Source organism: Heteronotia binoei, chromosome 8 (assembly GCF_032191835.1).
Source record: "Heteronotia binoei isolate CCM8104 ecotype False Entrance Well chromosome 8, APGP_CSIRO_Hbin_v1, whole genome shotgun sequence".
Taxonomy (NCBI): domain Eukaryota; kingdom Metazoa; phylum Chordata; class Lepidosauria; order Squamata; family Gekkonidae; genus Heteronotia; species Heteronotia binoei.
Genome location: NC_083230.1, coordinates 21,049,232 through 21,072,388, shown reverse-complemented (window position 1 = coordinate 21,072,388; position 23,157 = coordinate 21,049,232). Strand labels below are relative to the sequence as shown.

Here is a 23,157-nt window from a genome sequence, read left to right as displayed (position 1 = left end):
CTTTCCTTACCATCCACTAGCCAACCTTCTTTTATCTGCCCCCTGTGTTCAGTTTTCCCTCTTTCCTTCTCCCAACAGCCTTTCCCTGTGTGTGGCGCTTACTGCTATGCTGGCCTGGGTTATGTGGTGCCAGCCAGTTGCATGTATGGAATAGTAGGACACCTCATGTTACCTCAGCGCCTGCTGAGGGCATTTCCTTCTTATAGGAACATGCACTGCTTCTATAATTTTGGAGGGTTTTTAAAACAACCTCATATATGTGCGTTCGTGTGTTTTAAGATTTCAGATTTTTTTATTTTTTTGCAAACTTGGGGCTTTTTATTTTGTTCATTAAAAGATTTGTCTTGTCTGTCCATGGCTTTAATTCCTGGATGTAAGTATTCCCAGATTTGGCTGTGCTAAGAATTAAATATGTTGACAAAAAGAGACAGAAAAAAAAGAACAATACAGTACCCCACATTAAAAGGACCCCACAGCATAAAAAGGACCAAGCACAGACAGGGTGTGTTCTTTCCTAGAGAGGCTGCAGGCAGAGAGGTTCTCTGTCTAGAGAGATTGCAGACAGAGAAGTACTCTCTGAAACAGGAAATAGGACAAGATCCCTCACCCAAGGGAGGCTAGTGGTGGATCCACTGGCCAGCTCACATAAGATCTCTGGCCATGACCCATGGGGAGAAATCGAAGGGCCAACAGCCCTTTGACTTGTTTCTCTGGCTCAGCCTAGACTTCGTTCACCTGTAAAGATTATCTGGACCTTTCTCCCTGCTAGGATTATCAATAACATCTGTCACTTTTTATCCATCCCTTCCTTCAAAGAGCCCTCTTGGATTGCACTGTGCAAAAAGCTGACATATAAATGCTGCAGGGAAGTGACACATGGAGACCTTGTAGCAGATGTGGGGATCCAGTTATGGGTGGTCATCTACATGACTCCCTTTTGCTTGTGGCAGTCACAGTCCAGAAGGAGATCAACATAGGGAAACATGCGACAGATCTACCTTGCTGAATTGTATTAATCAAAAAGGTAAATTGACTCCTCAGCTGCAGCTTCCTAATAGCCACCCGGACAGCCCAACCAGTTCTGCTGCTTTCAGATGATGTTCTAGATTTGGAGCTCTGTAACTGTGGAGCAGCTACCAAAAAACGTTTTCCTGTGTTTTCTCATTATTTGAGCTTACTATGTAGGTGTAGCATTGATATCTTTTATCTACCATAGGGATTGCATCTGCACTAACGTCTAAGAGAGGAAATACTTTCAGATATTTAGAGCTCCGAGATGGTTAGGGCCTTATTGCCTTTCGCAGGGAGAGCGGGATATAAATTAAATAAATAAATAAATTATTATTCTTTACTCTAAACATTTTGTCCTTCGGCTGAGTTTTATTTTCTTTACTGAATGTGTATCTGTCTTGAAAATGTGAAACTATTGGCCTCCAAAAAAAAAGAAGGTTAAATATGAAACATGGAACAAGCTGATATGGCATAACATGTCTTCCCAGCTTTTACATTTATTGTATCCCTTCAGTCCATTTTGTAGGGTGTATCTTTTCATGCCTACGATGGTCTCCAAAACATTCACTCCATTGTAGTAAATACAACGTTGCCTTGGTTCACTGTATGAGATACTTGACTTTGCATAATGGTGGAGTAAGCACCCTCCATCTCATCTGTCATGTTAATGGTCTTGATTATGAAGTGGGCAATCTATGCTAATGAGCATTACTTTTTCAACTTAAAAATGCTGTTTGGGGTAGAGCGCTCGTATTGCCTCTATGGTAGAGAGGAGGTTTCTACCTCCCCTCTGCATTGTGTCAAGCTGTCCATTGACCTGAGCTTATTTCCATTGAAATCTGTGGCTTCTGTGCATGTACATAGCACATTGATTAGTTTACAAATTATGCTGTATAAGCCTCTTAAATATTTCTGAAGTCCATCGCTGAAGCTCACTTATTGGGTGGTTGACGCCTCTTATCAAAATGGTAATTTAACTTACAGGTTGTTCAAGCGCTCTTGAAAGCTTGACTCAGTACCTTCATGTAACGGGTTTATTTTTAGATTAGGTGACAAATATAAGCTTTAATTTTATAGGAAAAGATGTGGCTTTATTTGCCATCCCAGATCTGTGGAACCGTTTCAGAGTACAAGTGAATTTAAGTGGACATAAAGCTCGACAAACAGACTGTATTACGGGGGCAGGGGAAGGGATGATGGGGTGATCTTGCTGTTCCGGTCCATAAGTGCTTGGAATGGGACCTGTCAAATAAAAACACATGACCTGATGTTGCAGTGAGATATTTCAGTGCCAATAAATAGGCCTAAAAAGGTTACTAAAAGTATAATTCGCTGTCTTCTTTCACAGATAAGGCTCAGATGAACCTGTACTTCTGTGCGTGCTCTTCTTCCCTGTCATGTTCCTGGACAATGTACTTGGGCATATAAGAAACCGCCCTGACCTGAGTGGCCCAAGCTAGCCTGATCTCATAAGCTATGGAGATTCAGTCCTGGTTAGTACTTGGATGGAAGACCACCAAGGAACTTCAGGGTTGCTGCTCAGAGGCAAGCAATGGCAAACCACCTTCGTTTGTCTCTTGCCTTGAAAACCCTATGGCAGGGGTCCTCAAACTTTTTAAATAGAGGGCCAGTTCACTGTCCCTCAGACTGTTGGAGGGCCGGACTGCCGTTACTGTACAAGGCCGCGGGCCGTCAGTTCTCCGTCTTCTGCATCTCTCTCCCTTCCCCACACCACACACCCCGGCCTGGGAACTCACCTCACCTCGGTATCACCTCACACTCTGTCTCCACCGCCTCAGCCCAGTGCCGGAAGTGTGCATTGCTAACGCGAGTTTAGGTCGAACGTCACTTCCGGTCTGATTTTGCCATAACCCGGCGGGCCGCATCTGGCCCGCGGGCCGTAGTTTGAGGACCCCTGCCCTATGGGGTTGCCATACGTTTGCTATGACTTGACAATATTTCCCACCACCGTATAAAAAGTTGGCAGGTGTTGCAGATTAAACGGATTATGAGTGAAGCGTTTTAGACCAATGTCTTGTAACGTTGCTATGACAATTTATCCTTATCTAAAACAATTCAACCCTCCCCCCCCCGCCCCCCAATGATATGACATATAATAAAATGATGGGAGATTTTTGTGTTGATTATTCTGTAGATTTTAGACTTCGGTTTAGCTCGGCAAACTGACGATGAGATGACAGGCTACGTGGCAACACGATGGTACAGAGCCCCAGAAATCATGTTGAATTGGATGCATTACAATCAGACGGGTAAGTCTGAACAAGAATTCTTTATTCTTTGTGTTGCGGCATTAAAAAGGTACCTGAAGGGTTTGGATGGGAAGACAGCCGTCTTGCAATGCCTCCTGTTCTTCTGCCTTGTTTGTTTTGTGTTTTAACAGTGGACATTTGGTCAGTTGGATGCATCATGGCCGAGTTGCTGAAAGGCAAGGCCCTTTTTCCAGGAAATGACTGTATCCTTAACGTATCACCGAATTATACAAGTTCAAAAATACTCTCCAGACCTTCCTCTGCTCATGAAACTGCTGCTTTTAAAGCAGTCATTTAGCAACAATTTGTGCAGTAAGCAACACACTGCTTATAATTAAAACAACTGTTTTTCACAGCTGGATGTCTTAGCTGTTGCAAATAACAACATTGTGATGCCCTTAAGCTGCAGTAGGCTACCTGACACATTTTGTTTTCTATGCTTTGTTTAAGTAATGACCCATATTTAAAAAAAAAAGAAAAAGCTTGAAATAGACAGTGGCTGCTGGTTTTCAGGGAACAGAGCTGTCAAGGGTATCTGTAAAGCCACACAGCAAAGCTCTTCATCGTTTGGAACACTCAGAACGATAAGCAAATAAACTCGTTGGGATTTTTTCCCCAGTTTGCAACCTGGTGAAAAATAGCATATCTTTGAAGCTGCTGCACAAGTATCAGTGGAACGGCTGAAGTAATCCATCCCAGGAGCATCAGTTGTTTTGAAAACACAGGCACTCTCTCGTGGAGAGTGGGACCCCCAGTAAAGTACCCACAGGAGCTAAGAATTAGAGATGAATTGACAAATCCCAAGGCCTAATAGGGTCCCACTGCCGTGCGCACACACATGCCTATCACCAAAAGGCTGTTGGAATATAGGAGATATGGAATATGAGGCTTAGGATTCAGAAGGCTACAGATAGGAGGAAGGTCATCCTGTTTAGGTAGAGAGAGTGAAACCATGGTGGTGCAGTGGTCAGACTAGGACCTGGGAAACCTGATTTTGCATCCCCAGTCAGCTGTGAAGTTTACTGGGTCATGTTCGGCTACTTGGTCTCTCTTAGCATAACCTATCTCACAGGTTTTTTGTTGGAGCAAGATGAAGAGAGAATCACAGGCACTTTCCTTGGAAGTTCCTTGGAAGAAAATGTTTGGCAGAAAAAAAAATCTGGATTTACACTCTGCAGGCACCAGATTTTGCTTTGGAGCAGGGATATCAAAAGTGCAACCCACAGGCCACAGCCAGCCCTCCCAGGGCTTTAATCAGGCCCGCAGCTGTTTTCTCCCCCCTCCTCCCTCTCCTGAAGCTCTGAGGCTGCCGAAGTTCCCAGATCCTTCTGCCTTGTCTTTGGCGGCTTCAGCAAGAAGCTCTTCTGGACTTGCAAAGCTGCAAAGAAAATGCGGAATGGATTTTCCATTAAGGTCTCTGTACCCAGATAGAGTACTCCCAGAGTAGTCTATCTGGGCACAGAGGCCTTAATGGAAAATCCATTCTGCATTTTCCTTGCAGCGTTGTCTCTGCTGCAATGTATTTCAATGGAGTGGGGCACATTTGTATGGCCAGTTGAAGCTGTTGCTTGCTGGAGTGGTCTCCTTGCAAATAAAGGGTTGATGCTTTGACCCAGCTTGTCTCTGCTGAATGGACCTGAGAACTGGTTCCTAGTGAGTACTTTAACCTGGAACCTACTCTGGAGAGCCATTGCCAATCTGAGTAGGCCAGGGGGGGTGGGGAGAAACCCTTGCAATGCCCAGCCATTTTATGTTTTCCTAGGCTCAGAGCATTTTATATTTTTAGTTTCTGCTGTGATCCTTGTGCTTTTTTTGTGTGTTTTATTTTAAAAATTGCATTGCCAAATCCCGCCATTCCCCCCACCTTTCCATTTTAAACAAAATATCACAAGAAAGCACGTTTGTATTTTAAGAGAGTCTTTACAGTACAAGAAAGATCTCCTGCCTTTGCCTGTGGAAGCAACTCCTTCACTGAAGTTCACACCCTCCTCTTTCAATCAGAGCTTCTCATTCCTTTGTTCATTTTATTATTATTATTATTTGCATCAAATATGTCAGTAGAGATTAAGCAGAAATTCTACCTAGGTCTGGCAGGTTGTATAAGCAAGAGTCTTATTAGCTGTCCCCCCCCCCCCTTTCCCTGGAGTTTTCTTAACTCCTTGCAGATATTGACCAGCTAAAACGGATTATGGAAGTTGTTGGAACACCTAGTTCTGAACTTCTCAAGAAAATCTCATCAGAACATGTAAGTACGGTGTCTTGGCAGTGCGATCCTTAATTCGTTCAGAAGTATTAGTGTGAAATCTTTTTAAACCAACACTTACTCGCAACCTGAGTTTAACAAGAACAAAACGTTTTCTGACTTTGGCTGCATCCACATGGCAAAGATTCTTTATAACCCCATCGTTGCTGCTGCAAATGCAAAGGCATTCACAACAGCAGAGGCATTCACAGTGGCAATGGAGCATCATCCACACCGGAGTTTTGTGCCGTTTCCTTTACCAGCTGTCATTCTCCCTGCATTTACCCCCTTCTGTGCTATTGGGTTGGGGGGTGGGGTGGTATTTTTTAACAAATTGCAATTGTCAAAGATTTCAGGTTTTCACGGCTGGTAACATCATTAGGGTTTGTAGAATCTTTCGGGCTCAAGTGCCGTGTTCTTCTGGAGAAAGTTTTCCTTCCAGACGTTTCATTCTCAGCTGCGGAGAACATCCTCAGTGGCGTTGCAGCCGGAGCAGGCGCTCTGACCTTCTTGGCTGCTGTGCAATAGCACAATAATGTTGCAAGGATATATTAGATCTCTGAATTCCCAGCTTCTATTTTATAAAAAAGTACTCAATGCACAGCAGCCAAGAAGGTCAGAGCGCCTGCTTCGGCTGCAACGCCACTGAGGATGTTCTCCGCAGCTGAGAACGAAACGTCTGGAAGGAAAACTTTCTCCAGTAGAACACGGCACTTGAACCCGAAAGATTCTACAAACCCTAATGATGTTACCAGCCGTGAAAACCTGAAATAGCAGCTCTCCAGCAGCCCTGGCCTCACTCAATGCACAGCAGCCAAGAAGGTCAGAGCGCCTGCTCCGGCTGCAACACCACTGAGGATGTTCTCCGCAGCTGAGAACGAAACGTCTGGAAGGAAAACTTTCTCCAGTAGAACACGGCACTTGAGCCCGAAAGATTCTACAAACCCTAATGAAATTGCAATTGCCATATCACTGTACCACAATATTATAACGATCTAGGGCCATATAATATTTATTCCTCTGAATTCTCAGGTTTGATTTTTTTTTTTAAGGAACAAGTATTTCCCTCTTTTCGTGGCAGAAAAATGAAGGGAAATTCTCCAATTAACTTTCCCCTTATATTTATACAATGAATAAGGCCTCATGGAGGTCTTCCTTTTTTATAAAATAGAAGCTGGGAATTCAGAGATCTAATAGATCCTTGCAACATTATTGTGCTACTGCACAATATCCATTAGCACTTTTTGAAACCTCTGCAGCACGTGGGGGCCGTCAGCTGTTGTAGCTGATACAAAGAAAAATAGCCCAGAGGTGGGCAGATCCTTCTAAAATCCGCATTTCCCCATCTAGATGGCTTATTAATGTTCTTGGACTACTTTTTTCTGGAAGAAAATTTTTTGCTCTTTCTCTGCTATAAAAGGTAAAGGTAGTCCCCTGTGCAAGCACCAGTCGTTTCCGACTCTGGGGTGATGTTGCTTTTATGTTTTCATGGCAGACTTTCTATGGGGTGGTTTGCCATTGCCTTCCCCAGTCATCTACACTTTCCCCCCAGCAAGCTGGGTACTCATTTTACCGACCTCAGAAGGATGGAAGGCTGAGTCAACCTGAGCTGGCTACCTGAACCCAGTTTCCGCTGGGATCGAACTCAGGTCATGAGCACAGAGTTCAAACTGCAGTACTGCAGCTTTAACACTCTGCGCCACGGGGCTCCTTCTTTCTCTGCTATAGACAGGACTTTTTTTGAGCAGGAACACAGTTCCATCTGACTTGGCATGAGGGTGTGGCCTAATGTGCAAATAAGTTCCTGCTGGGCTTTTTCTACAAAAAAAACCCCCTGGCTATAGAGAATGTTTGCTCTTTCTCTACTATGAAAAGCTCCTTAAGCAATTGGGCGAGCAACTTGGGGGACAATTTGGAGCTGAGAAAACAGTAAGCTGGTAAAGGCTTGTGTGGTACCTTGCCATATCAATGCTACAAATTTTTATTTGTCCAGGACAGCTTTTCATTCTAAAATTAATGCTCTGTTATGTGTATTGTGATGTGTAGCGCCCACCCACCCCCGTTCTGTCTGCATCAAGTTTTATTTTCTGTACTGGTCAAGAGGAAGGAGTTCTGTGACACTTGGGAAATGGACATAAGCAAGAATATGGAACTTTTTCCAACTGAGGACACAGTAATTACTGCTTCTAGTGTCTATCACTCCTTGTGTTCTGATCAAGGAAGAACCAATCAAGTACAGAAAATGAAAACCATGATTCTGGAAATATTAATTACACTGTTTTATAGCTGTAAAACAATAAAGGGAGACAGAGCAGCCATATAGAAATGTCATGCTCCAGTGATGTTCTGCAGCACATTATTTCTGCAGAGTATTTTGTCAGTAACTTTTCCAGAAAAAAATACTCAGTGTTTCTTCATACAGGAACAAATATTAAAAGTTAAGCAATATTAAAAGTAATGTAGCAGTCCAAAATATTAAAAGTTAAGCAATATTAAAAGTAATGTAGCAGTCCAAAATATTAAAAGTTAAGCAATATTAAAAGTAATGTAGCAGTCCAAAATATTAAAAGTTAAGCAATATTAAAAGTAATGTAGCAGTCCAAAATATTAAAAGTTAAGCAATATTAAAAGTAATGTAGCAGTCCAATAGAACTAACCATAAACAGCAGGAAACAAAACCATTCTTATCCAGTAGCTTATAAAAACTGACAGCACTAAAAACAACGGAAAAGTAAGCCAAACAAATGGAAAACGAAGCAGAACCTCGTTTCATCTAAGTATCCACTTCACCCCCCAAGATCTCTTTCCATAGTAGTTGTGTATGTTGATTTTTTTTAAAAGGTGAAAATATACATTACTTTAGAAGTAATCAGCTTTAGAAGGGCATTCATTTTGGCAAGGAGTTCCCCTCTGCATTACTTGAAGGCAGGTATAAGAAAAACCCATATCTAAAAAGGTTTTGTACATGCTCATTAAGGGAGGTTGAGTCCATAGAACACATGGTTTTAGTTGCCTGTTTTATAAGGAGGCTGGCTTGGAGATTATTACCTTGTTGCTGGATAAGGTTCCTAGGTACACAAATAAGCCAGACTCGATTGCCTTTTATCTGATAAGAATCCCAAGATCACTTATCAGGTAGCTAGATTTTGTGTATTATGTAAGTCATGGAAACTGTATTTTAACTGGGTTCCAATTTTAACTTTTTATTTTGTATATCTTGTATTTTGTATACGATTTTGTTTAATTATAACCGTATGTATATGGCTTGGCTAGTGATGTTCTGTCTATCTATTGTTACCACAAGCGAAATGTTTTCATATAATTTCTTGTATTGCAGGCCAGAAAATATATAGAATCTCTACCATATATGCCTCCACAGGATCTGAAGGCAGTATTTCGTGGTGCTAATCCATTAGGTAAGAATTGGCGTGACTTTGCTATCGAAAAGGTAGCTGCCCTAAGTCAACCTGCCCCAAGAAGTGAATGCACTGGGATCGATGGAGGAACCTCCCGTTGTCTTTCTTGGTGCTCTTTCCCAGCTGGTCACACAGTTGGTGGAAGGTGGGGTGGAGAGAAGGCCCAAAGCCAGTTGGTGTAGTGGTTAAGTGTGTGGACTCTTATCTGGGAGAACCAGGTTTGATTCCCCACTCCTCCACTTGCACCTGCTAGCATGGCCTTGGGTCAGCCATAGCTCTGGCAGAGGTTGTCCTTGAAAGGGCAGCTGCTGTGAGAGCCCTCTCCAGCCCCACCCACCTCACAGGGTGTCTGTTGTGGGGGAGGAAGGGAAAGGAGATTGTGAGCCGCTCTGAGACTCTTCGGAGTGGAGGGCGGGATATAAATCCAATATCTTCATTTACCTCACAGGGTGTTTTTGGTGGGGGGGGGGGAGTTAAAGGAGATTGTGAGCCGCTCTGAGACTCTTCGGAGTGGAGGGCGGGATATAAATCCAATATCTTCATTTACCTCACAGGGTGTTTGTTGGTGGGGGGGGGGGGAGTTAAAGGAGATTGTGAGCCGCTCTGAGACTCTTCGGAGTGGAAGGCGGGATATAAATCCAATATCTTCATCTACCTCACAGGGTGTCTGTTGTGGGGGAGGAAGGTAAAGGAGATTGTGAGCCGCTCTGAGACTCTTCGGAGTGGAGGGCGGGATATAAATCCAATATCATCTTCATCTTCTTCTTCTTCAAAGCCTGGCATTTGCAACTGGAAGCAGAAAGTCAAGGAGAAGCTTTAGGAACTGCTCCGCCTAGAACCTAAATGCAGTTGCCTCTAGGGGTACATGGTGAGGGAAAACAGGGGGATTTGGCCTTAACTGGAAAGGGGACATCTCAACATAGTCTTGTGGCACTGTCCACCCAAGCCAGTTTTGTTCCTCCACAGACAGCTGGAACGAAGTGTGCCAGCACCTCGTGCTACCTGTGCTGATCCTGATAGGATGCTAGGCCTGTTGCAGCAGCATTGCTGTGGCTAGAGCAATTGCTGCTTGCTGCCACCATCTCCAGCAGGCAGCACAAGAGGATGAGACGCAGCTGCACGGGGACTGAACAGCTCCCCTAATTGGAGTATCCTGGGAATCTTCCCAAGCCAAGTGGAGGAATAAAAACTCAGATCCTTTCATGTTTCTGCATATTACTGCTGGAGATCTGTGAATGGTCTCTCTTTTTTAAACTAAATGTTGCTGCCAAGAAGGTTGTGGGTATGTTAGAGTGCACAGTTTTTAGTATATTCTTACAAGAAGCATGGCTAAGGGATGTTGTGAAAAGCTCCTGAATTTACCACTACACGAGTGCAACGTAAGAGCCCCGTGGCGCAGAGTGGTAAAGCTGCAGTACTGCAGTCCTAAGCTCTGCTCATGACCTGAGTTCAATCCTGGTGGAAGCTGGGTTCAGGTAGCTGGCTCCAGGTTGGCTCAGCCTTGCATCCTTCCGAGGTCGGTAAAATGAGTACCCAGCTTACTGGGGGGAAAGTGTAGATGACTGGGGAAGGCAATGGCAAACCACCCCATAAAAAGTCTGCCATGAAAACGTTGTGAAAGCAATGTCACCCCAGAGTCAGAAACGACTGGTGCTTGCACAGGGGACTACCTTTACCTTTTAGTGCAGCATAATAATTAGTGAGTAATTAATAAATTGTCCTCAGGCTAAGAAATTTTTTGTACAATACACTTTGCATGGGCTAATTTCTAAGTGCCAAATGCGCATACCACATCAGTTATTTCTGTTGTCAAGATACTTAATTTGCTCTCAACAACATGCACAAGCAAAGATCTGTCCTGTTCTGTTCATTATAGCTCATGCATTTTGAAGGGAAGCGTCTAATATTTCTGCATTCGTGCCTTGAATACCTCGAGATTAGATGCAGACGTGTAAATTTCTTTAATCATTATAAATATTTTAAAATTTTTAATATAGCTCCGTGCCTGTGGAACCAGCTCCCGGAAGAGGTGCAGCCTCTGTGGAGCCTAGACCAATTCCGCAGGGCCTGCAAGACCATCCTTTTTAGGCAGGCCTTCGCAGACTGCTGACAAAGGATGGCCGAACTGACGGCCCATCAAAGTGACTCTATTTAGTGATCTCTGCCATTATGCAAATAGACAGAATAGCGCCAGGAACATCACTGTTGCTGTTAAATTATATAAACTGGAATGGTTTTTAAGACACTGTGTTGATTTAAACTATTGTATAACTTTTAATGTCGTTTTAAAACTACTGTATACACTGTATAACTTTTTATCTGGATTTGTTGTTAGCCGCCCTGAGCCTGCCTAGGCGGGGAGGGCGGGATATAAATAAAATGTATTATTATTATTATTATACTTAATAAGCTAGAAAGCTTCAAACCTGCTTGCTCCAAGTGATCTCGCGACACGCTTGCGTAGCAGCTCTGTGATGCTTCTCATTGGCTAAGGAGGCAAAATGGGTTGTTTCATATTCAGTTTTGATTTTAAAACCCTAGCTGTGGATCTCCTTGAGAAAATGCTTATACTGGATAGTGATAAGAGAATAACGGCCTCGGAAGCACTTGCACACCCATACTTTGTCCAGTATCATGATCCCGACGATGAGCCAGAAGCAGAGCTGTACGATGAGTCAATAGAGAATAAAGAACGGGTTATAGATGAATGGAAAGGTAAGGAAGCGTTTCGTTCTGCAATCAAAAGGCAAAGGAGGAAAATGGAAATGTTTTAAAGCACTTTTTGTTAATACCTCCGTGACTGGAAGTCCTATACGTGCCAAAATTACCAACTTGGGCAGAGCCGAAGCTGATACTGTGAACATACAAGTGTAGAAGAAGCTAGAGATAATGCAGAGAGTTAACGGAGACCACTCATAACAACATTTTGGTGGGGCAGAACTAGCTGTTATTTCACAGCTTATGGCCCACTGGTTTCTGATCCCTGATAGTGGCCACTGATCTATAATATGAAAGTTTGAGGATATCTGTCCAGACATTTTTATACTACTACCAAGTCCTGGAAGACAGGGAGGAGATCTTGAAAAGTCCTCTTCTTCCCAAGATGCTGTGTTTTTCTCCTGAATTTTCCATTTATTCAAAAGGTTTATATGGTATAGTAACTTTTAGGCAGTAAAGGAAATATTATGTTGAAATTTTGACCTGGTGAATATTTTTTCCCCAATTGATGTGATATTGGTTCACGTTTGTGATTTTGTAGTTATTTGGCCTTTGTGAACACCTGCATGGTGAAAGGCAGTAGAGAAATATGAGAAATAGTTAATAGTAGAACCATCTTCTCACTGTTCATTCTCCTTACCTGTTCTACATATCATCTGCCCAAACTGCAAATGAATTTGCCACTGCCTACTTAGGACTTGCCTGCCATGCCTGCTGGTGGCCATGCCTTCAGGCAAGAAGACTCGCACAGTTTCTTTCTCCGTAGCTGCATCTGCATGGGAAAGATTCTTTGTTCTGTATTCTTTGCTATAGCAAATGTAGGGGTGTTTGCCTTGGCAATAGAGCTTCCACATGAGAGGCAGAGCATAAGGGAAGGGAGGGGGCGGCAGCGGCAGGTGAGGCAGGCAAACCAGGTGCACCGTGTGACCCGGTTGCCAACAGTCAGCGGACCAGTGCTGGTCTGCGGACCGGGGATTGGGGATCCCTGCTGCAATGTCGTCTCCTCTCCAGTTTGTCCAAGGCAGGGCCGGCTCGCCTGCTAGGCAAACTAGCCAATCGCCTAGGGCACCAGGAGATAGAGTGCCCCGAATTGAGCACCTCCCCTCCAGGTGTCCATGGCAAACGCCTAGTTTGCCTCCAAGCCCGCCGCCATTACTCACTTGCAACCACCTCTGAGTCTTTATCATTCACCCAAGAAGTTAACCAGTTCAATCATGCTGCATGATTGTGTATAAAAGTTTTTGATACTGCAAGACCACCCTCTTTCCATTTACATTGAGCATCGTGCCATGGAAATATTGCTGCTTCTTTTTTTTTTTTTTTGCCAGATACATTAGTTAAGCATATAGTGTCATTTAGTTAGTTGCTTCTCAGTTATTATGTGCTGGAGTGTTTTGAAATTCATAAATCAGCTTTGCTACTAATGTCATTTTTATAGCGTTAATTCTGTTTAAAAGAGACAAAGTCAGAGTTTCCTGAGTAGATAGAGTGTCTTCCCCCACTCCTTCAAAACCTGGCTATAATTAGCCACAAATATTCATTTTTACACAAAGACATGTGAATACCTAAGTACATGTCTACACTCCTTTTTATTTGTGTAAGCCAGCTGCTAATTGGTAACTCTAAAGATTCAGTATTTACTAGTAGCATATCAGATTTCTGAAGATTTAATTTGTGTCCTGAAATGCTAGAGTACATTTTAATAACCGATTCAAATGTATTAAGAGGTATAATTCTGATATAACAATAACTATATCAGCATAAAGACCCATTTTATACTGACATGATTTAACTATAATATCTCTAATATCCAGATTAGTCTTAATATAAATGGCAAGAGGTCTGGCATCTAGTTTTTGGAGTATTGTCACATATAATGTCCTCACTAATCATCCACTGTCTGCATTTTCCCCTTATTTGTTACAACTTTTTCCAGACATTGATATGTTTTTTAAAAGTTAGCAGTCCAAGTGACTTTGTACACTATGAATGAAAAGTAGTGCATTTTGAAGGCCCTCTGTAGCCCCATTTTCCTCAGTCCTCTGTGGCTGCCATTTCTCTCCCCATGCCAGCACATGGCTTTAAAAAAAAAATAATCAGTAATTGCTTGATCAGTATAATGTTACAATGTTATACTGATCTGTTGCCATGATCTACTAGCTTACATGAATTCCCATCGTTCATTTAAAAAGGAGTATTATGCTTTTTGTTGCAGAGGTAACACCTGGTGGGGTCTGGGGAAGATATGATAAATGCACTTAAAATAATGCAATATAAAAGTCTTCCCAGTATATAAGGAAGGTTTCATACGTGCATCATTCTTGCTGAATTGAAGTGTGTTATCCACATCATTAATTAAATATTGGTGCATTCATGCTTTGTAACGGTTCCAGACTTTGTATAGCCCAACCTTCGTTAATGGCACAGCTAAACAATCAAAGGATGAGGCTTTTGAAAAAAATTCAAGCATATTTTCCTACCCCGTATTTAATATTCTGTTCTTTTTTGAGTTTGTTTTCATTCTCAAGGCGTTGTACATATATGCTGTGGATATTACATCTCTGCAGACCTTATACCTGTTACTTTCTCTTTCTTTTTTCAAAAAGAACTTACATATGAAGAAGTGATTAGCTTCAAACCTCCTGATTTAAAGATGGATAGCCTTGAAATTGAACAGTGAAACCCAGACAGCTGATACCTGGGTCCTGCTGCACCACGAAGACTACTAAGCACATAGCATTGCGGTTTAATTCTGCATACTCTGAACATTGATTTTACTATCCAAAGATCCTGCAGGAGCTATAGAAACGGTGATAAATAATGCTGAAGAAATTATCTGGGAGTGCATTTTGCCTTGTCCTGTGAATGTAACATTAAGACATTCTGACCTATGATGCACTGAGGTTATTTTTTTTTTAACTGCCTCCTTTGCATGTCTCATTTTATCAGTTGTGATGCCAAAAATGAAGGTGATTTTTAATTACTGTTTCGAAATTGTACATCTAAAGCATGAGTGTATGTTAAAATGAAAAACAGAAGTCCATATAAGCAACGTATTGTTTTTAAGAATTGCCCTGATTCTATATTGTGTTTTTTCTTTCTGTTATTCATTTATAGCTAGTGCCTTTAAGAAAAGGGGCCAGTGTAGCAAGTTAGACATTACATGTCACTGTAATCATGCCTGCAATAGTTTCATGAACATGTTAGGAGTTTATTGAGTGACTGAGCGTCAGTTGGAAGCTGATCAATAAATCATTGTTTTCTGATATTGTTAATCTTTTCTCCCTAGCTAAAAAAAACCACACATTAGTGATCTTCCCTAAATCAGTCCACATCTATTAAATACCAGAATCCCAAAAGAAACTAATGTAGCTGAGCCAAAGCAGTGAAATCACCACTGGAACAGCAGTGTCCTGGCTGGCTGCAGTTGGAAGGCTAGAGGTCTTGTGGGAGAAGCCATTTCACTGTAGTCAGCCATGGAGATGTCATAGATAGACACAGTAAAGTTCAAAATAAATAAAATGTTTTATTTAAGGTCAGGTAGAATCATGGGTAAGGATGTAGGAGGTGCAGGGCTTTTTTTGAGCAGGAATGCACAGGAAAGCAGTTCCACCTGACTTGGTGTCAGGAGTGTGGCCAGATATGCAAATGAGTTCCTGCTGGGCTTTTTCTACCAAAAAAAAAGCCCTGATGAGGTGAACTGATGACAAAACTGAGGTAACTTTGTAATCTCACTAACTCCAGATAATTTGTTGCCAACAAGTAAGTGTTCATGCTATTCAAAAAAGGTATTTTAAAACTTTGAAAAGGCTTTCTTTTCAGATTCTGTTTAAACACTGAAGCATAAGTTTCTGAATTTCACTGACTTTTAAAGTCTCAAAGAGAGGAACAACCAAGTTCCTAAATTCCTTCTGTATACACAGACCAGGGGTCGCTCCTCCTTTAAGAGCTATCTCCCTTTTCACTGGGCAGGGATTACTTCTCTTAACTAGAAGCAATTGCCCTTTTCAGCTTGAATGAGGATCCTCTCACTCCTTTTGCCTCCTTCCCAATCCACAGTCAATGTTCAACTGTCTTTTTCAACTGTCAGTTCCCAGCTATCATTTCTTAACAGGCTCTCCACAGAATTCTGTTGAAATAACCTGTCACTCAAAGGTTATCAGACTCAGTTAGGCATTAACCCTTGACAGTCTGTCACAGGTCCAGACCACAGATATTTCCTTTATGACCTGAAACTTTGTTTTGTATCCCCCACTTTTAAATGGGGGGAAGTGTTATATCCAGCCTGGGGAAGAGTTTTGGAAAGGATTGCCAGCTCTGGGTTGGGAAATTCATGGAGATTTGGGAGTTGGGCCTGGGGAAGGCAAGATATATACCGTTTTCGCACACAGCTCACCACACAGTCACAATCCTGTTCCGTCCACAGCATCCGGTCGGATTTCACACCATCTGCGCCGGAGTTACAGGAAGTGCCGCGGCTTCTGCGTAGCAAACGTAAACTGGGTTTTAGTAGTTTATGTTTGCTACGCAAAAGCCGCAGCACTTCCTGTAAATCCGGTGCAGATGGTGCGAAATCCGACTGGACGCTGCGGAGGGAACAGGATTGTGACTGCGAGGTTAGCTGTGTGCGCAAACGGTAATAGAGTGCCAGTTTTCTCGAGGAGAACTGATCTCCTTACTGTGGAGATCAGCTATAATTCTGGGAGACCTCCAGGCCCCGTTTGGAGGTTACAACAATAGCAAAAAAACAAAACAAAACATGGAATTAATAACTAACCACAACTTATAATAAAGATATTTTTCCCTTATTCAAAAACCTTCGCCTCGTCAATTTGTAAAAGATCATAAAGTCCAATTTATTACACTCATTCCAATTTTTTGAGAAAAGTCCTTATGAGACTGCAATTCACTCAAATGACTATGCCAGCCTATTCATGAAGCTTACACCGCAAGACTCTTTCAGAATACATTTCAAAGTGCTCCGTGCAAAAGTCTCTTCTTAAAATGCATTTCAAAGTGCTTCGTGCGGAAGACAGTGCATCAACAATTCATACAGCAACGGTGCTTGTGCCAAATACTTTCCAATCAGATCGGAGGTAGGAGTCTGATCTGATTGGGAAGTATTTGTCACAAGCATCTTTTCCTGCCTCATAGGAATCCCTTGCTTTTGTTTGTATTTTGAGTAAAAAAATAATATTGGAGGGTCCCTACCAAACTCCCCTCTCCATTGCCCCATCTCCCCCCAACCCTGTGAAGTAGGCCATGCTGAGCAACCAGCCCTAGATTACCCATATAGTCCTGGCTCAGGATGGGGGTCTAAATCTGGCTCTCCCAGATCCCCCCACCCCTAGTTCTCAGTCTGCCCGAGTTTCCCACAGAAGCAGCAGGGCTGAGTGGAAGGCCTAATGCTTTCTGTTCTCCTGTGACCTTTCCCCCCTCATGCTGAGGTTGGGGGAGAAGGGAGATTGCCACCCCCCAACACTCTCCCTCCTGGCTTTGCAGCTGTTCATACATGCAGTGGTGACACCGGCACCCCTTTTCCCTTCACTCTTCCACTTGCTTTGAAGACCAGGATGTCTTTCCCCTCAGAGTGGCATCTATAAGACAGCCCAGTTGCTTCTCAATCTATACTTTCTCCCTCACTAGCTTGCTCTCGCTAACTGCCCTCAATGGTCACCATATGAAAAATGCAAAGCCAGTCAGTGCAACAGTGGCAGTTCTTGCTGAGCTGCAGTCATATACTAAATTGTCATATACTAATATACAGAGAAATCCAATCAGGTGTAATAGTTATACTGTCAGGCTAGGTTCTGGGAGACCCAGGTATTAATCCCCATCTGCTATGGAAGATGGCTGAGTGACCTTGGACCAGTCACACACTCTTAGCCTAACCACCTCACTTGGCTGTTGTGAGGACAACATGGAGGTAGGGTTGCCAAGTCCAATTCAAGAAATATTTGGGGACTTTGGGGGTGGAGCCAGGAGACTTTGGGGGTGGAGCCAAGATCAAGGCTGTGACAAGCATAATTGAACTCCAAAGGGAGTTCTGGCCATCACATTTAAAGGGATGACACACCGTTTCAATTCCTTCCTTCCATAGGAAATGATGAAGGATAGGGGCACCTTCTTTTGGGGCTCATAGAATTGGACCCCCTGGTCCAATCTTTTTGAAACTTGGGGGTTATTTTGGGGGCAGGCACTAGATGCTATACTGAAAATTTGGTGCCTCTACCCCAAAAAACAGCCCTCCGAGCCCCAGATACCCGCAGATCAATTCTCCATGATTTTCTATGGGAATAAATCTCCATAGGAAATAACAGAGTTCCCAGCAGACATTTCCCTCCCCTCCCCCCGCTTTCTGACGACCCTGAAGTGGGGGGAGGGCCTCCAAACCGGGGGATCCCCTGCCCCCACCTGGGGATTGGCAACCCTACATGGAGGACAGGAAAATGATGTGAGCTGCTTCAGATTCCCTTTGAAGAAAAAGCTGGGATATGAATGAATTTATATACACACATACACAGCCTTGTTCTATCTGACAAAAGAAGCCTTAGGGAAGGAAACAACAGTGTGTATATCTGTAAGTGGTTTGCTCTCTGGAGGACAGTTCTGCTAATGAAATACCTTACATTTCTTACTACATGCTTTAAAGTGAATTTATTCTTTGCTTTTATTCTCATTTAACTGTTTTCAATCTCTTCTGGTAAGCAAGCGAAGGAAAGTTAAAACGAAGGAGTGGGATGGAGAACATAATACTCTCCTAAAGTCTGAGCTGTCTGTGAAGGTTCTGGGGGTATGTTTGTCATCAGAATGGTTTCTAGGGGATCAGAATTAAGTTAATGTGATTTTAGAGCAAAGGGAATGATTGATGAGAATAATTTCCTTATCCTTGGCCCACAATGCACCATTCAGTCAGCATTCAATGATAAAATACGGTTATTTTAAAGTAAAATATCACAAGGTTAATTGGGGTTAGGAGAAGAAAGGAAAAGTCACAGGGAGTTCGACATCTAAGTACCTTGACTCTAAATACATTATTATTGATCTGAAGAAAGTTCGTCCCACTTAAATCTCATTGAAAGTACTGGACTTGAGGTCATTGTGATACCCAGAAAGACACCCGTGGACTGATACCCAAACAATGCTCTCCTGGAATGTGATATTACAATGTAACCCTAGAATATGAACATAGCACAGCGATGCCCACCTGAACTGAGATGGTATCTTTTCCACAGAAGAGAGGCAAAACTCAGCCCAATCTCTAGGCCCCTATGCAGGCTGACATGGCACTGAGTCTGGTTCACAGGCTTGGCAAACATTTGGCTGTGCTGAAAGGCTAGAGGCATCCATTTTCTGATCCTGGGGATGAAGAAACTTAAACCCATAAAAGGACATATTGTGGGCAAAGCTGTAAAAATTCATTCACCCCTTTTGGCAACCTCTTTCAAGTGCTGTTCTCAAAACAAAGAAACAACATGAGGGACACAAACGCCCCCTTGCAACTCCTAAGAAAATGGTGTGTATGTATGGTCTGCTATCCCTCAGGAAAGACAGTAGAAACACAAAGGTTAAAGGCCAAGGGCCATCTTGTTGTGAATGTGTGGCATATCTCTAATCTGGTCTCACATTTCTGCCAGGGAATCTTGAGTTCTATGGAATCTCTATTTTTCTTTAATTACTGCTAAAGGCTATCGACCCTCTCATTGATGTGGTGAGAGGGATTGCACGGTTCAGTGAGGCTGTGGGCTATGCCACCCAAGATGGACAGGCCACAGCTGAGAACCCAGACAAAATGTGATCCACTGGAGAAGGAAATGGCAGGGCCACCCAAGATGGGCAGGCCACAGCTGAGAACCCAGACAAAATGTGATCCACTGGAGAAGGAAATGGCAAACCAGTATCCTTGCCAAGAAAACCCTATGGACAGTAACAGAAGGCTAAAAGATATGATGCTGGAAGATGAGCCCCTCAGGTCAGAAGGTGCCCAATATGCTACTGGGGAAGAGCAGAGGGCAAGTCCAAGTAACCATAGAAAGAATGAAGTGGCTGTGGCAAAGCCAAAAGGTTGCTCAGCTGTGGATGTGTCTGATGCTGAAAGAACAGTCTGATGCTGCAAAGAACAATACTGTTCAATTTAAAACTACAATCCTAGAAGCTCAGATAAAATACATACCACAAGTTAGGAAAGGCACAAACAGGTATAAGGAAAGGCCTGCATGGTTAACAAACAAAGTTATGGAAGCTGTAAAAGGTAAGAAGGATTCCTTTAAGCGGTGGAAAGCTAGTCCAAGTGAGATTAATAAGAGGGAACACAGGCTGTGGCAAATCAAATGCCACAGCAAAAACAGGCACTGGGAGACTCTGGGACTATGAGGACCATATTGCAAAAAAACCCACCAACAATAAAAATTTCTTCAAACATATTAGAAACAGGAAACCAGCCAGCGAGGCAATGGGGCCTTTGGATGACCAAGGGGTAAAAGGATTACTGAAGGAGGATAGGGAAATGGCTGAGAAGCTGAATGCATTTTTTACCTCCATCTTCACTGTGGAAGATGAGAAGTGGTTGCCCACTCCAGAACTGCTAATTTTGGAAGGGGTGTTGAAAGACCTGAGTCAGATTGAGGTGACAAGAGAGGAGATCTTATAACTGATAGACAAATTAAAACTAACAAGTCACCAGGTCCGGATGGCATACATCCAAGAGTTCTGAAGAAGAAGAAGATATTGGATTTATATCCCGCCCTCCACTCTGAAGAGTCTCAAAGCGGCTCATAATCTCCTTTACCTTCTTCCCCCACAACTCCTTCCGGGCCCTCCCGGCTCCGGAGATCAAGGGCATTGAGTGTGCCGGCCTGGCGTGGGATGTTGGGGAGGGGTTGGCGATCTGGCTGGTGTACCGACCGCCTAACGCACCGGCCAGCGCCTTACTATCACTGATGGAGGCCGCAGCAGGATGGGCATTGGAGCACCCGAGGCTTCTGATCCTGGGTGACTTCAATGTTCATGCCGATGACGTGACCTCCAATCAGGCGATGGACCTAGTGTCTTCCATGGCGACACTAGGACTCTCCCAAATAGTTACGACACCCACTCACCAGGCCGGTCACATGTTAGACTTGATCTTCGTGTCAGGAGTTTTAGTGAACGATCCTGCTTCTATAGCAGTGCCATGGTCGGATCACTATGCCCTCAAGGCTCGTGTGGACGTCCCACCCCAACCCCGTTTGGGCGGCGAGCTTATTTTAGCTCGCCCGCGGAGCCTGATGGACCCGGAACGGTTCCTGACGGCCCTGCGGGATCCCTGGCCCCCTGGCGATTCCCTCGATGACCTGGTGGAGTCTTGGAATAATAGGCTCACCGGGGCCATCGATGAGATCGCGCCTAGGCATCCTCTGCGCCCTCGTTCAAGGCCGACACCCTGGTATAACCAGGGGTTGCGGCAGTTGAAACGAGGACTCAGACGACTAGAGAGGCAATGGCGGCGTACCCGAAATGAAGCGACTCGAACATCTTATAGAGAGGTTATGAAGTCCTATGAGGTGGCAGTCAAGGCCGCAAAGAAAACTTACTTTGCGGCAGAGATTGCGTCCGCAATTTCGCGCCCGGCACAACTGTTCAATACAATTCGGACTCTTACAACGCTGCCACAGGGCAGACCAAATTTTAATGAATTGGAAATTGGCTGTGAGGCTTTTGCGAATTTTTTTGCGGATAAAATCGCATCGCTCCGTTCCGACTTCCCTGCCACATTAGATACAGTTAGCGAACCTGAGGCTCCGTGCCTGTCTTCGGAGTGTGTCCTGGACGGTTTCGGCGCGCTCAGCCTGGAAGAAGTTGACAGGATCCTCCTATCTGCACGCCCAACAACTTGTAAATTGGACCCATGCCCCTCCTGGCTTATTAAGACCTGCCAGAGGGAGCTAAGATATCCTATACGGGATATCATAAATAGATCCCTATTGGAGGGACATTTTCCATCGGCGCTCAAAGAGGCGGTGGTCCGTCCCCTCCTGAAGAAAACAACGTTAGATCCGACCGAATTGGCACACTACCGGCCGGTATCGAATTTGCCCTTTTTGGGCAAACTTATAGAGAGGGCAGCGGCGTTGCAGCTACAGAGCTTCCTGGATGATGCTTCTGTCCTCGACCCCTACCAGTCTGGTTTTCGCCCGGGCCACGGGACGGAGGCGGTGCTGGTCGCCCTGGTGGATGACCTTCGGCGACATCTGGATCAAGGCGGCTCGGCGGTGCTGATGTTGTTGGACCTATCGGCAGCGTTCGATATGGTCGACCATCGGCTCCTGGCGTGCCGCCTTGCCGACGCAGGGATTCAGGGGTTGGCCTTGCAATGGCTTTCCTCTTTCCTTGACGGTCGGGGACAAAGGGTGGCGATTGGGGAGGAACTGTCCCGGAGACACACGCTTGAGTGCGGGGTGCCTCAAGGGGCGGTGCTTTCCCCAATGTTATTTAACATCTATATGCGCCCCCTTGCCCAGATGGCCCGAGGGTATGGGCTGGGTTGCCATCAGTATGCTGATGACACCCAGCTCTATCTGCTTATGGACGGCCGGCCCGCCTGCGCCCCAGAAAATCTGGACCGGGCGTTACAGGCAGTGGCTAGGTGGCTTAGGCTGAGTGGGCTGAAGCTGAACCCGGCGAAGACAGAGGTCCTTTGCTTAGGTCGCTGCGGCCCGGGAAGGGAACTCCCCCTGCCAGTTTTTGACGGCGCTCCATTAACAGCGTCGGGCAGGGTTAAGAGCCTGGGGGTGCTGTTGGAGCCTTCATTGACGATGGAGGCTCAGATAGCAGCCACTGCCAAGTCCGCTTTTTTTCATCTTAGGCGGGCGAGGCAGTTGGCCCCCTTCCTGGAACGTGACGACCTGGCAACAGTGATTCATGCTACGGTCACCTCGAGGCTGGACTACTGTAATGCCCTCTACATGGGGCTACCCCTGTGCCGAACCCGGAAACTGCAGTTGGTGCAGAACGCTGCTGCCCGGCTGTTATTAGGGCTCCCAAGATGGGAGCACATTCGACCGGGGCTCCAGGGTCTGCACTGGCTGCCAGTAATATTCCGAGTCCGGTACAAGGTGTTGGTTATGACCTTTAAAGCCCTATATGGCCTAGGACCTGCCTACCTTAGGGACCGTCTCTTCCCACACGTTCCCCAGAGAGTACTACGTTCAGGTTCACAAAACCTGTTGGTAGTCCCCGGGCCAAAGGAGGCCCGCCTAAAATCCACCAGGGATCGGGCCTACTCAATAACGGCACCTTATTGGTGGAACCAGCTGCCGGAAGAGGTGCGGGCCCTGCGGGATCTAGGGCAATTCCGCAGGGCCTGTAAGACAGTCCTCTTCCGGCAGGCCTATGATATTAACTGACAATGCAAAATATCCTGGATGAAAAAATGTATCTATAGGCCGCCGGTTTTTACTCTATCTTGTTTTTACTAAATTATGGTTTAATGGTATTTTAATTGTTTAAACTGAAATTGTTT

The 23,157-nt window shown here is 44.4% G+C and overlaps 1 protein-coding gene across 2 annotated transcripts in view; it reads left to right on the top strand.

Moving 5' to 3' along the window:
- LOC132576040 (mitogen-activated protein kinase 11-like) overlaps positions 1-14,923 on the top strand; it is a 66,812-nt gene extending 51,889 nt beyond the window's left edge. For both annotated transcript variants that reach the window (XM_060244802.1, XM_060244803.1), the window contains exons 7-12: positions 3,167-3,281; positions 3,413-3,484; positions 5,447-5,526; positions 8,861-8,939; positions 11,481-11,654; positions 14,264-14,923. In XM_060244802.1, coding sequence (XP_060100785.1) covers positions 3,167-3,281; positions 3,413-3,484; positions 5,447-5,526; positions 8,861-8,939; positions 11,481-11,654; positions 14,264-14,337 — 594 coding nt within the window. In that variant the 3' untranslated portion in view covers positions 14,338-14,923. The remainder of the gene's footprint in view (positions 1-3,166; positions 3,282-3,412; positions 3,485-5,446; positions 5,527-8,860; positions 8,940-11,480; positions 11,655-14,263) is intronic.
- Positions 14,924-23,157: the final 8,234 nt, after the last annotated feature.